Consider the following 14,633-nt stretch of genomic DNA (forward strand, 5'->3'; position numbering starts at 1 on the left):
ACAGTGATTTTCTCCATCTAGTGTTTGCCAGGAGCCCAACATCATTCTGGTTCTGTTGGAACAAATCAAAAGCCTCCTCTCCTTACCACAGACAGGTGGAAACATCTTGGGTGCGTTTGAGTGGTACGGCGAAAGCAACTGACTAGACAAAAGTTGCGGAATGAAGTCGGGGAAGGTGTATCTGCGACATCCGAAACTCYGACAATAATGTAGTGTGGTTGTAGTTTCCAACAGCAAGGCTCACATTGCAGTGTTGCATTTGTTTATAATTTTTTTTCTTTGTAATGTCGAAATAAACATGGCTCCAACCCTTACATCACACACTCACAAACTGAAATCATATGTGTGTACATTGTACAATCAATCAGTGAGAGAGCATCAAATATCTCATTCCTTTGTTACATATCCACTGTATACGGGAATCACGGCAAAGTTGTTTCCTGTTTCAGTCATGTCTTTGGTCACTAATGCGCGTGGTTGGCAATAGTCTCCCACAATGCAGGCGATGGCTGCAGGATGTAGTTGGTAACAACTGCAGAAACTTGCAGTCGACTGTAGTCAAAAGTTCCATTCCTCTGATCAGACGCTGCTCAGACGTTGCTGACGCCTGTCAGATCTTAAAACACCTCAATATGTTACGTATCAGCTAACCACATCATATATTATAGCAATATTGTGCCCAACTGCACAGTCGGTTGACGTGGTATGCAACGTCRAAACCGGGGAACACGACTAAAACCTTAAATGGCCTTTGATCACATGATTTTTGTAAAGTTCATACAGTCCACATGTAGGCGCTAGTCGGACATTTTTCACCCCATAATGCAACACACTTTGAAAGATGGTCACCGACTTTACAAAAATGATCCACTCGAACGTGCCCCTAGACATTATGAATTGTCTACTATAAATTATAGTTTATGTTCCCATTGCTTAACCGTCATATCAGCACCATTCAGTAGTTCCAGATGCATCAATGCCTTTGTGCTGACATATTAGGAGTATAATTGTAAGACGTCATTTAAATTACATTTAGCAAGTCGATTAATGCAAATCATTCATTCAGTCATTCATTTGCAAAGTTATCAGTGTCTTCCCACATGGTTAACACCACACTAATGACACGTTTTATAAAAACCGATAGCCTACTGAACATATACTGGAATTCAGAGGTCATTTAACATTGAATGTACAATCATATACCATTATGCATGCACTGTTTCTACTGTGAATACTATAAACTAGATTACAACATATGTAATACTACTGATGTGAGGGATCACATTGGAGGGAAAATACTAAATTAAAGGTACAATCCATTGTTGACTTTTTATTGCCAGACTCTGCGGTTCTTTAAAGGGGAGGTAAAACCGCCAGTCTCCTTGTGAAGGACCCTTTGTGATCTCGTGCCACAGACAAAATAGTATTTTTGCTCGTGCTTAATCGAAAAAATTCCCCAGTTGTGATTACTTTCCTCACGTTGCGATATAATCTGACGCATGTACATCTATTTATTTTATGCACCTCCCAACGCCGAATAAATGTAATATTCTGTTGTAAAACAAGAAATAAAAAGGAATGTATTTTTCGTCAGGCTATCTTCAGAGGCACCCGATTTACTCCAAATGCATTCTGGTACCGTCCCTTCTCTTGTATCGGGAGACCCGAAGCTAAAGCAAAACCGGTAAGGATAAACTGGTGAGAGCAATTAAAGGGGAAATGTTATAGGAATATACCTCCGCTTCAGCCCTGTAAWTGCAAGGGGGGGTACTTTAAATATATCGTACGCAGCATATGATGACAAACTGTGTGCAAGTTGCATGTATGGCGCTATTTTATTGTTACAAAGTCTGTTGTTGCACGTCTTGCATGACGCTGGACACGAAGGGGTTAATTTTTTCCACCGCCGACATTTTTATCCACTGCGCCTCCCGCTTACTTCGAACCATAAAATGCTCCTTATTGTTCTGGTTTCGATAACCGAAATGATGAATACAGTATTATTTTGTACGCTTTTTAAATCCTGTATGAGGCCCAATCAGTCACACTTGATTGATAGCTAACTCTTTGATTAGCAAACGTTAGCTCTCAGGCAGGTTTGTTCAAATCGGTGGGCTTTTCCTGTCTTGCAGCTAGCCCACCGAATTATTGTTAACATAATGTTTTACTGTCTGTAGATAGTTAATATTATTAACTTTTGACTGCTGAAGTTGAAAGTTGGCTGCAAATGACTGGTGCATGATTTAACTGGAGCTGGCGCACACTAGCCCAACTTCACATCCTCCTCGCACTGTTTCAGGAGCCTCCAAAACGCCCCTGTTAAACCGTTTGAAACTAGGCCCTGAGCGCAACAATTTAGCCAGAGCCATGATGAAATACAGGCTCGATCACACAGGGAAAGTTTGCTCCTAGTCCTAGCCTGCTGCTGGGATTTTGTTTCATAGAATGTATTCTATTTCTGTTTTATTTATCAAAGAAATGACATGAGAGGTCTGATTCTATGTCCATGAATGTGTTTGTAAACAGTGATGTAGTGCTATCTTTTTTAGGGGAGGGAGCGAAACATTTTTTTAAATGATGTCATAATTTCTTAATTAAAGTTTGTACCAACAGATGTAGCCTATTTAATATCATTGTAGAACAGGCCTATGCATAAAATGCATCCTCCAAATGTAACGTCTTCCTATGCCCACACATATTGTCAGAGATTTTTAATATTTTTAATACCCATAACACCAAGTTTGGCATACCTCGTTTCAATATAGGCCAACACTGTCAATTGTGAGAGAGGAGGAAGGGAAGCGCTACTAAGGTACACTATAGTATATTTTGGTAGATAGAAGGTGCTCTTTGGTAAAATGTGTAAATTGGTCATCAAAAAGAAAGGAGGACCAAGGCACTCTTCATATAATTAACTAAAATGCCTTTATTAGTATGGCATGTTCAATAGAAACAAAGTTGTTTAAAAACCGACGCGTTTCGGCTGCATGGCCTTCGTCATGCAGCCGAAACGCGTCGGTTTTTAAACAACTTTGTTTCTATTGAACATGCCATACTAATAAAGGCATTTTAATTAATTATATGAAGAGTGCCTTGGTCCTCCTTTCTTTTTGATGACTGTCAATTGTGAATGTTAAATCTTCACGTTTTACCAGTGGACACTCCAAACTGCATGCCAATCCATTTGATCTCAATAAGTTTCATGGGAATATATATTTTGATCTTCTTGAATTACTGTTTCTTACATGAATTAAAGCAGATGTTGTTAGCAAACTATTAGCCTTTCTTGTAGGCCTATATTGTTTCAATCAAAACATAGGCCTATATCCTGCCTAGTTTTGGCCACGAGGGGAAAAAAATGACTTTTCAGCTTCAGATAAGAAATGACTGAGGTGTTTTTGGCGTAACATATAATAGGCCTATTAAGCTACAGTATATAGGCCCTACTATTATTTTCAGTTCTGTTATGTAACATACTAATTCATAATTGTGAGCTTGCGAGGCATTGATTCAGCTTTGATTACTAAACAATCACCATTGTGAGAACTGATCATCTTCTATTTGTAATAATAATAAGTGATGAGTAGGACTATTAGCATGGGCAACATATCTTGTTAAGGGTTATTTTAAGCGATTTGAGTGTCCTTTGAATCGTGGTGGTGAAAGGACTGCACCTTAACCAAGTGGTCACACATCGTTCTGGGTTCCACTACTCAAGAGGGGTCCGTGGAGTTTTATGAACATTAAGGCAGGCACAGTGAATTTGGTTCCTAGATCTTGTTAGTTTGATGATTCATGGGGTGGATCCATTTGTTTTGCATATGGAATAGGGGTGGTACGTTTCTGTAAGCTAAGGAGTTCAAGTGCATCATACATGATCCCGAAGTCCATAACAACCTGTTTTGAGGACAGCTGTTTTAGCAACCCCTGGTAGAGTTTTCTGTCTGTGGCGGTTCTTGTTAAGTTGGATTTGGCCCACACAAAGTGGTCAAGCCTCCGACCGACTGGCTTCTGCACACACGCCAGAGAGAGGGAAGGCAGGGAAGAAAACCACCATTTACCTACATATAGGCTACTATAGCCTATATATTCATTTACTATAATATTCATGGAATTTGAGTGGTAATTAAATAGAATTGATCAGAATACATTTCTAGAAATATTTTCACCAGCTTTTGTTTTCTCAAATTGCGGCTCTGCCTGTGCTCCCCATGCAGCCCTATGGCAGCACTACATCCCTGGTAGGCAGCTCACTAGAACAATCAAATAAGATTTAGTAATACTGACTTTGAAACACTCTGTCTAGATGGATTTCTCCTACTTTCAACATCTCTGACAGTTCTAAGCAGTTAATTTTTTCCCTCAAATGTATTTTGAGTAATTAATTTATGATTGATTTTAGATAGGATTTTGCAACAACTTAAAAACATTAATCAACTGATTCAGCCACTAAAATATACATAAATTAACAGGCAGTTTTAGTTGTATTAGGTATTTGCAAGTTCTCACTTTGGACATTTTGGAGTTATAACCTGATCTCCATAAATAGCAATATAACGTAGTCAATCATTCTTCAACATTCTTCAACACTATTGATACCCGAGGATACATTTTAACCAGATGTCAGCATCCGCTATACCTGTACCTTTTCAGTTTAGTCGTAGTTACACAACAACTGGATATTTCATGTTTTACCCCCTCTCTCCTTCACTCATCCCTCAGTCCTTCTCTGTTCCGTTATCCTTAGTCACTGTATCCTGACCCTAGATGCTGATTTGGTTGAACAGAGTAGAGGTGTAGTCAGTGGTGAATGTCCAGCGTTACTCCAGACATGTTTCTCATCCCACTCTTCCCTTTTCCCGCTCTTCTGTCCACCTCAGGTTATTGACTGCGATCCCAAAGTGTTTCCAGCCATGTCGGTCAGAGAGTCGTTTAACCCAGAGAGCTACGAGCTAGACAAGAGCTTCAGACTCACACGCTTCACTGAGCTCAAAGGAACGGGCTGCAAGGTGGGTTTTTCTACACCCCTAGCGCTGTAAAGAGAGAGTTATTAGGCGACATCTAAGACTGCCTACTGGTATAATGGCATTAAATAGAATGTTAATGTCCACTCAGTCTTTGCTGCTTACAAATATTATTTGCTGTATCCCTAGCTTCAATATTAAATAATGTTTGGGAGCAATGAGCAGACATTTACATTATGTTCATAACTATACAATGTAAACTGTGATGAGTGTCAGAAGCAAATGTTAACATTAGGATGATTACGATTATGCTTGACTTGTACTTCTAAGGTAATCTGCTTGTTATTCCCTAGGTGCCCCAGGATGTGCTACAGAAGCTTCTAGAAGCCCTGCAGGAGAACCACTATCAGGAGGATGAACAGTTCCTTGGGGCTGTCATGCCCAGACTTGGTATGAACACATACACATATGCACTTTAATCACATCCATTCTTTATATAACTTTTACAGTTTAATAATAACTGTTCTATGCAGGCATTGGTATGGACACCTGTGTCATCCCCCTCCGACACGGGGGCCTTTCTCTCGTCCAGACGACAGACTACATCTACCCCATAGTGGACGACCCCTACATGATGGTATGTTTTCATTCTGTACCACTCTTTGTGTTACTGTTTTCAGCTATACCACATGCTTTAGGTCCTGTGAATATCATATACAGTGAATTCTGAAAGTTATTCAGACCTCTTGACTTTTTCCACATTTTGTTACGTTACAGCTTTTTTCTAAAATTGATTAAATCGTTTCCCCCCTCAATCTACACACAATACCCCATAATGACGAAGCAAAAACAGGTTTTTTAGACAAATGTATTAAAAATGAAAAATGGGAAATATCACATTTATATAAGTATGCAGAGCCTTTACTCAGTACTTTGTTGAAGCACCTTTGGCAGTGATTACAGCCTCAGGTCCTCTTGGGTATGACGCTAGAAGGTTGGCACAGCTGTATTTGGGGAGTTTCTCCCATTCTTCTCTGCAGAGCCTCTCAAGCTCTGTCAGGTTGGATGGGGAGCATCGCTGCACAGCTATTTTCAGGTCTCTCCAGAGAGGTTCGATCTGGTTCAAGTCTGGGCTCTGACTGGGCCACTCAGACATTGTCACTCCTGCGTTGTCTTGGCTGTGTGCTTAAGGTTGTTGTCCTGTTGGTAGATTAACCTTCACCCCAGTCTGAGGTCCTGAGCACTCTGGAGCAGGTTTTCATCAAGGATCTCTCTGTACTTTGCTTCATTCATCTTGCCCTCGATCCTGACTAGTATCCCAGTCCCTGCCGCTGAAAACATCCCCACAGCATGATGCTGCCACCACCATGCTTCACCGTTGCAATGGTGCCAGGTTTCCTCCAGAGGTGACGCTTGGCATTCAGGCCAAAGAGTTCAATCTTGGTTTCATCAGACCAGAGAATCTTGTTTCTCATGGTCTGAGAGTCCTTTAGGTGCCTTTTGGCAAACTCCAAGCGGGCTGTCATGTGCCTTTTACTGAGGAGTGGCTTCTGTCTGCCAACTCTACCGTAAAGGCCTGATTGGTGGAGTGCTGTAGAGATGGTTGTCCTTCTGGAAGGGTTTCCCATCTACACAGAGGAACTCTGAAGCTCTATCAGTGATCATTGGGTTCTTGGTCACCTCCCTGACCAAGGCCCTTCTGCCACGATTGCTCAGTTTGCCGGGCGGCCAGTTCTACCCTTCCCCAGATCTGTGCCTCAGCACAATCCTGTCTCGGAGCTCTGCAGACAATTCCTTTGACCTCATGGCTTGGTTTCTGGTCTGACATGCACTGTCAACTGTGAGACTTTTATGAAGACAGGTGTGTGCCTTTCCAAATCATGTCCAATCAATTGAATGTTCCACAGGTGGACTCCAATCAAGTTTTAGAAACATTTCAATGGAAACAGGATGCACCTGAGCTCAATTTTGAGTCTCATAGGGTCTGAATACTTATGTAAATAAGTATATATATATACATTTTTTTGCAAACATTTCTAAAAACCTGTTTTTGCTTTGTCATTATGGGGTAGATGGTAGTGTGTGTTGACTGATGTAGACTGATGAGGAACATTTTTTATTTAATTCCACAAAATGTGGGAAAAAGTCAAGGGGTCTGAATACTTTCCGAATGCACTGTAGATTGAATAGTTACGGAGAGCTTTGGACAGGAGTCTTTCACCTTGAGCGGAGTATGTGTTATCTTCATTCATACACTATATATACAAAAGTATGTGGACACCCTTTCAAATTAGTGGATTTGGCTATTTCGGCCACACCGTTCCTGACAGGTGTATAAAATGGAACACACAGCCATGCAATCTTCATAGACAAACATTGGTAGTAGAATGGCCTTACTGAAGAGCTCAGTGACTTTCGATGTGAATGATAGGATGCCAACATTCCAACAAGTCAGTTTGTCAAATTTCTGCGCTGCTAGAGTTGCCCCGGTCAACTGTAAGTGCAGTTACAACAGAGTGGTAGGCCTCACATGCTCACAGAATGGGGCCGCCTAGTGATGAAGTGCGTAAAATTAGTCTGTCCTCAGTTGCAACACTCACTAACGAGTTCCAAACTGCCTCTGCAAGCAACGTCAGGACAATAACTGTTCGTCGGGAGCTTCCTGAGATCGGTTTCCAAGACCGTCGGCTGGAGTGGTGTAAAGCTCGCCGATATTGGACTCTGGAGCAGTGGAAAGGCGTTCTCTGGAGTGATGTATCACCATCTAGCAGTCTGACAGACAAATCTGGGTTTGGTGGATGCCAGGAGAACGCTACCTGCTCCAATGCATAGTGCCAACTGTAAAGTTTGGTGGAGGAGGAATAATGGATCGGTGTGGACGAACTTGAATGGCCTGCACAGAGCCCTGACCTCAGACCTAAACACCATTGAACACCTTTGGGATTAATTGGAACGCAGACTGTGAGCCACGCCTTATCGCCCGACCTCACTAATGCTCTTGTGGCTGAATGGGAAGCAAGTCCCCGCAGCAATGTTCCAACATCTAGTGGAAAGCCTTCCCAGAAGAGTAGACGCTGTTATAGCAGCAAAGGGGAGAACCAACTCCATATAAATGCCCATGATTTTGGAATGAGACGTTCGACGAGCAGTTCTCCACCTACTTTTGGTCATGTAGTGTTTCTAAATCATGTCAATAATGCCTTCTTGATAACTGTCTGTAGGGGCGAATTGCGTGTGCCAACGTTCTAAGTGACCTGTATGCCATGGGAGTGACGGAATGTGACAACATGCTGATGCTACTGGGGATCAGTAACAAACTGTCAGAAAAGGTAAATTGCATTGACACACACACACACCCACCACCACCAATGGGTAGCACCCAGCCACTAAATTGTCCCTCTCCTTTCTCTATGCCCATGTCAGGAGCGGGACAAGGTGATGCCTCTGATCATCCAGGGTTTCAAAGACGCGTCAGAGGAAGCAGGCACGTCTGTGACGGGGGGACAGACGGTGCTTAACCCCTGGGTGGTCCTGGGGGGTGTGGCCACCACCGTCTGTCAACCCAATGAGTTCATCATGTAAGAACGCTCTCATAGACAGCTACCCTCTTGTCCATCTCTTGCCCCCTCTCGGTTGCTCTCTCTGTCTCGTTCTTGTTCTCTGTTTAAGCCTCTGAACTATTGCTAGTTTGTTCATGTGAGCTGTATTTTGCGTTGTGATAGTCATGATATCAGAATTGATCATGTTGATGTCTTCTCTGCTGTCGCCCAGGCCAGATAACGCAGTGCCAGGAGATGTGTTGGTGCTCACCAAGCCTCTGGGGACTCAGGTGGCTGTGGCTGTACACCAGTGGCTGGACATCGTAAGTGTCAACACACAAACCACCTTTCATTTGAGTTAATAGCCTATATTGTAACTTCAACACTAAAATGTCAACAGACAAGGTGTCTGTATTTGTTAGAAAATATCAACCTCTACAGTACAGTAAAGCTTTATCGGTGGTTTTCATTAATTCAAAGTGGTCTAATGTCGTGTGTATATATACAGTGCCTTCGGAAAGTATTCAGACCCCTTTTACTTTTTCCACATTTTGTTACGTTACAGCCTTATTCTAAAATTGAATTGAAAAATCTACCCACAATACCCCATAACAACAAAGCTAAACATTTATTTTTTTTGCAAATGTATTATTATGTCTTATTTACATGAGTATTCAGACCCTTCGCTATGAGACTCGAAATTGAGCTCAGGTGCGTCCTGTTTCCATTTATCATCCTTGAGATGTTTCTACAACTTGAATGGAGTCCACCTGTGGTAAATTCAATTGATTGGACATGATTTGTAAATGCACACAACTGTCTATATAAGGTCCCGCAGTTGACAGTGCATGTCAGAGCAAAAACCAAGCCATGAGGTCAAAGGAATTGTCCGTAGAGCTCAGACAGGATTGTGTCGAGGCACAGATCTGGGGAAGTGTACCAAAATATTTCTGCAGCATTGAAGGTCCCCAAGTACACAGTGGCCTCCATTATTCTTAAATGGAAGAAGATTGGAACCACCAAGACTCTTTCTAGAGCTGGTCAAACTGAGCAATCGGGGCAGAAGGACCTTGGTCAGGGAGGTGACCAAGAACCCAATGGTCACTCTGACAGAGCTCCAGAGTTCCTCTGTGAAGAAGGGAGAACCTTCCAGAAGGACAACCATCTCTGCAGCACTCCACCAATCACGCCTTTAAGGTAGAGTGGCCAGACGGAAGTCACTCCTCAGTAAAAGGCACATGACAGCCTGCTTGAAGTTTGCTAAAAGGCACCTAAAGACTCTCAGACCATGAGAAACAAGATTCTCTGGTCTGATGAAACCAAGATTGAACTCTTTGGCCTGAATGCCAAACGTCCCATCTGGAGGAAACCTGGCACCATCCCTACAGTGAAGCATGGTGGTGGAAGCCTCATCCTGTGCGGATGTTTTTCAGTGGTAGGAACTGGGAGACTACCGGTAGTCAGGATCCAGGCAAAGATGAACGGAGCAAAGTACAGAGAGCTACTTGATGAAAACCTGCTCCAGAGTGCTCAGGACCTCAGACTGGGGCGAAGGTTCACCTTCCAACAGGACAACGACCCTAAGCACACAGCCAAGACAATGCAAGAGTGGCTTTGGGACACGTTTCTCAATGTCCTTGAGTGATCCGGACTTGAACCCAATCGAACATCTCTGGAGAGACCTGAAAATAGATGTGCAGCAACGCTCCCCATCCAACCTGACAGCTTGATAATGTCTGCAGAGAGGATTGGGAGAAACTCCCCATGAACAGGTGTGCCGACTTTATAGCGTTCTACCCAAGAAGAGTAAATGGTCTGAATACTTATGTAAATGTATTATTTCAGTTTTTTAATTTTAATACATTTACAAAAATTATAAAAACCTTTTATTGCTTTTTGATTAATGGGTATTGTGTGTAGATTGATGAGGATTTATTTTTTATCTATAAAAAAAAAAACATTTTAGAAAAAGCTGTAACGTAACAAAATGTAGATAAAGTCAAGGGGTCTGAATACTTTCCGAATGCACTGTGTATGTATGTACAGTACCAGTCATAAGTTTGGACACTTACTCATTCAAGGGTAATTCTTTATTTGTACAATTTTATACATTGTAGAATAATAGTGAAGACATCAAAATTATGTAATAACACATATGGAATCATGTAGTAACCAAAAAAGTCTTAAACAAATCAAAATAGTTTCTTCAAAGTATCCACACTTTGCCTAGATGACAGATTTACACACTCTTGGCATTCTCTCAACCAGCTTCATGAGGAAGTCACCTGGAATCCATTTCAGTTAACAGGTGTGCCTTGTTCATTTGTGGAACTTCTTTCCTTCTTAATGCATTTGAGCCAATCAGTTGTGTTGTGACAAGGTAGGGGTGGTATACAGAAGATAGCCCTATTTGGTAAAGTCCATATTATGACAAGAACAGCTAAAATAAGCGAAGAGAAACGACATTCCATCATTACTTTAAGACATGAAGGTCAGTGAATCCGGAAAATTTCTTCAAGTGCAGTTGCAAAAACCAGCAAGCGCTATGATGAAATTGGCTCATGAGGACCGCCATAGGAAAGGAAGACCCAGAGTTAGCCCCGCTGCAGAGGATAAGTTCATTAGACTTAACTGCACCTCAGATTGCAGCCCAAATGAATTCTTCACCGAGTTCAAGTAACAGACACATCTCAACATCAACTGTTCAGAGGAGACTGTGTGAATCAGGCCTTCATGGTTGAATTGCTGTAAAGAAACCACTACTAAAGGACACCAATAATAATAAGAGACTTGCTTCAGCCAAGAAACACAAGCAATGGATATTAGACCGGTGGAAATCTGTCCTTTGGTCTGATCAGTCCGAATTTGAGATTTTTTGTTCCAACCGCTGTGTCTTTGTGAAARGCACAGTAGGTGAACGGATGATCTCTGCATGTGGTTCCCACCATGAAGCATGGAGGAGGAGGTGTGATGGTGAGGGGGTGCTTTGCTGGTGACACTGTCAGTGATTTATTTAGAATTCAAGGCACATTTAACCAGCATGGCTACCACAGCATACGGCAGCGATACGCCATCCCATCTGGTTTGTGCTTAGTCCCACTATCATTTGTTTTTCAACAGGACAATGACCCCAAACACACCTCCAGGATGTGTAAGGGCTATTTGACCAAGAAGGAGAGTGATGGAGTGCTGCATCAGATGACCTGGCCTCCACAATCACCCGACCTCAACCCAATTGAGATGGGTTGGGATGAGTTGGACCGCAGAGTGAAGGAAAAGCAGCCTACAAGTGCTCAGCATATGTGCAAACTCCTTCAAGACTGTTGGAAAATCATTCCTCATGAAGCTGGTTTAGAGAATGCCAAGAGTGTGCAAAGCTGTCATCAAGGCAAAGGTTGGCTACTTTGAAGAATTTGAAATATATTTTGATTTAACACTTTTTTTGGTTACTATATGATTCAATATGTGTTATTTTATAGTGTTGATGTCTTCACTATTCTATAATGTAGAAAATAGTAAAAATAAAGGAAAACCCTTGAATGAGTAGGTGTGTCAACTTTTGACTTGTACTGTATATATTGTTTGTGTGTGTGTCTCTGTCTGTCCTTCAGCCTGACAAGTGGAATAAGATCAAGCTAGTGGTGACTCAGGAGGATGTAGAGCTGGCCTATCAGGAAGCCATGATGAACATGGCCCGGCTCAACAGGACAGGTACACACGCACACGTGTGTAAAATACTGAGGCTGGACTTTTCCTCATGAAGGACAATGAAGCTTGATTTATACTGTCCATTTGATACGATTTGTTAGCTTTAATTTGTCTTAAAAACACACACCTGACTCGACAGAACAAGTACATGTCCTCAAGTTGTGCTCCCTCCCTTCTTTCTCTTACTTCTCCTCTCCTGTCTTCTACCATTGTTTGGACCAATGTGATTTAAATATTGATGTTGTTGTTTTTCTCTCTACAGCCGCTGGTCTGATGCACACCTTCAATGCTCACGCTGCCACTGACATCACTGGCTTCGGGATCCTGGGCCACGCCCAGACATTGGCACGGCAACAGCGTAGCGAGGTGTCGTTCGTCATCCACAACCTCCCCGTGCTCGCCAAGATGGCAGCTGTGTCCAAGGCCTGCGGGAATATGTTCGGACTCATGCACGGAACCTGCCCTGAGACATCAGGTGTGTGTCTGGTCGTTTTTGTCGGTCTGTTGTCTCTTGCCTGTCTTTCACACACATAATCATCACCCACCTCTCTCTCTCTACATGTAGGGGGTCTGTTGATCTGTCTTCCCAGGGAGCAGGCAGCTCGTTTCTGTGCTGAGATCAAATCTCCTAAATACGGCGAGGGCCACCAGGCCTGGATCATCGGCATCGTGGAGAAGGGCAACCGTACCGCCCGCATAATCGATAAACCACGAATCATTGAGGTCGCTCCTCAGCTCTCCACACAGAATGTCAACCCCACACCCGGCGCAACCTCATAATAACCCCCACCCCACAGCAACGCAGAGCAGAACCACAAGCTTGGACAAGTTTTTTTCTTTTTTCGCATATTCTTAAACTAGAGCGTGTTAAATGTATACACGTGTGTGTGTGTATGGATGTATATACATATATGTATGTATATACACATACACACTTAAATGGGTTGCTGTGTATGCACACCTGCCTCAGACAGAAGCCTTAGGGGCAGGTCATCACACAACTAAAAAGAAAAATTCTCTCAAAAGAATAGAAAGTAAAATCCATTTGCCTTTTGTGTCTGTTGTAATCTGTTACGTTTTAATTGTAGAAGCAGGCAGCTTCTGTGTTTGAGAATTGATGATGATGAAGATTATCCGATACTGTTGATTCATTTTGAATCTTTTGGAGACTCTGGGTGTCCGTTGCCTTTTGGGCTCTTTTTAAAGGGTGCTAAGCAAGTGTAAGTGATGGGTAGCGAGATAGCGTTTTTGTTTGTCCGTTCACTATGTGTACAGTTCAAAAGCCTAGTTCAAGTTGAAAGCTATAAGCGATGCCTTGAAAGATTGAAAAATGCCTTTAAAGAGTGTGAACGTAAGGGTTGCTTTTTTACTTTCACTTTTTGTATTTTTTCCCCAAAATAAAATAGATGTTTTATTTTCTTGCGTTGTTTTACGAAAGCACTATCAAACTTATGGAATCTATGGTGGACTCCGTCTGTTCACATTGCTGCCCTGAACTTTAAATCAGTGATATGATCATTCACAACAAGGACATTAAATCATTTTACAGGAAATGAACACAACGGCCTGGGATAATTTGATATACTCACCTATAGAGATGTGATCACACAATAGGATTTTGAAGAAGTCGGAGCATTCTGTCTCAAGTCTGTTGTATTGTACGACTACCTTTTCAGGAAGCAGGGGTCATGATATGAGGCAGGTGAAATGGAAAGCACTCAAGTCTTGGTTGACACTTTTCTCCATGAAAATAATACAAGTGCATCCATTTGTAGCAGAGCTTACTCTGATGTTCCATATAATCTTCCAGTACCTAGAGGTTCCATCATTTGTATACCGGTAGTGTACTTTGTTCACAGTATCGCAAATCTACAATCTGTTTCTAATCATCCTGGTTGGGATCGGTGTAGTCTTAATACTCTCCAGTCATCTGATATAAGGCCTTTTCTAATATCTGGTACCATAAAGGGTTGTATGGCACTGCTTCCAAACTGAAATAAAACTGGATCCTCTCTTACACTGAAGGACTGTGTGTGCTCTCTCATCTTGTTTCTTAAAGCAGGAAGTAGCCATCTACACACAGCAACATCAAGGGCTCTATTCAATCTGTCTCGTGGAAGTTCAGCATTACAGCGTGAAATAAATTTAAAGGCAACGTTCCAGCATTAGTGGAGACTACATTCACGGTTAACACTGCATATGTCGGCTCAATCGGAAACGACCTTAAAATTTCCAGCGCGCAATCTAATGCTTCAGCGATCCAGACTGAATAGAGCCCTAAATTGTCATTATGCCATATAGTAACTAACCACTTTGTACACCAGAATGTAATTCCTCTATTATACATGGCAGCAGTTGGCCACACAGTTGAGGTATGAGAGTATTCATTTCTAACTGTCCTGGAGTCCAAAGAAGAAGTCAA

At 42.2% G+C, this 14,633-nt stretch overlaps 1 protein-coding gene and 1 long non-coding RNA gene across 5 annotated transcripts in view; one reads left to right on the top strand and one right to left on the bottom strand.

Annotated features, from left to right (window-relative positions):
• LOC139023062 (uncharacterized) overlaps positions 1–14,633 on the bottom strand; it is an 870,035-nt gene that overhangs the window by 98,014 nt on the left and 757,388 nt on the right. The window lies entirely within an intron of this gene.
• On the top strand, positions 1,578–14,235 carry LOC111952137 (selenophosphate synthetase 1). 4 transcript variants are annotated; one of them, XM_023970659.2, is made up of 10 exons: positions 1,578–1,684; positions 4,881–5,009; positions 5,318–5,414; positions 5,498–5,601; positions 8,186–8,293; positions 8,388–8,542; positions 8,736–8,826; positions 12,115–12,214; positions 12,474–12,686; positions 12,777–14,235. In XM_023970659.2, the coding sequence occupies exons 2-10, from the start codon at positions 4,914–4,916 to the stop codon at positions 12,989–12,991; spliced, it is 1,179 nt and encodes a 392-aa protein (XP_023826427.1). In that variant the 5' UTR covers positions 1,578–1,684; positions 4,881–4,913; the 3' UTR covers positions 12,992–14,235. The 4 variants fall into 4 exon arrangements, with proteins under 4 accessions (XP_023826427.1, XP_023826428.1, XP_023826429.1 ...); XM_023970660.2 differs by having other exon boundaries at positions 1,612–1,698; XM_023970661.2 differs by lacking the exon at positions 1,578–1,684 and adding an exon at positions 1,908–2,007.

Source organism: Salvelinus sp. IW2-2015, linkage group LG26 (genome assembly GCF_002910315.2).
Source record: "Salvelinus sp. IW2-2015 linkage group LG26, ASM291031v2, whole genome shotgun sequence".
Taxonomy (NCBI): domain Eukaryota; kingdom Metazoa; phylum Chordata; class Actinopteri; order Salmoniformes; family Salmonidae; genus Salvelinus; species Salvelinus sp. IW2-2015.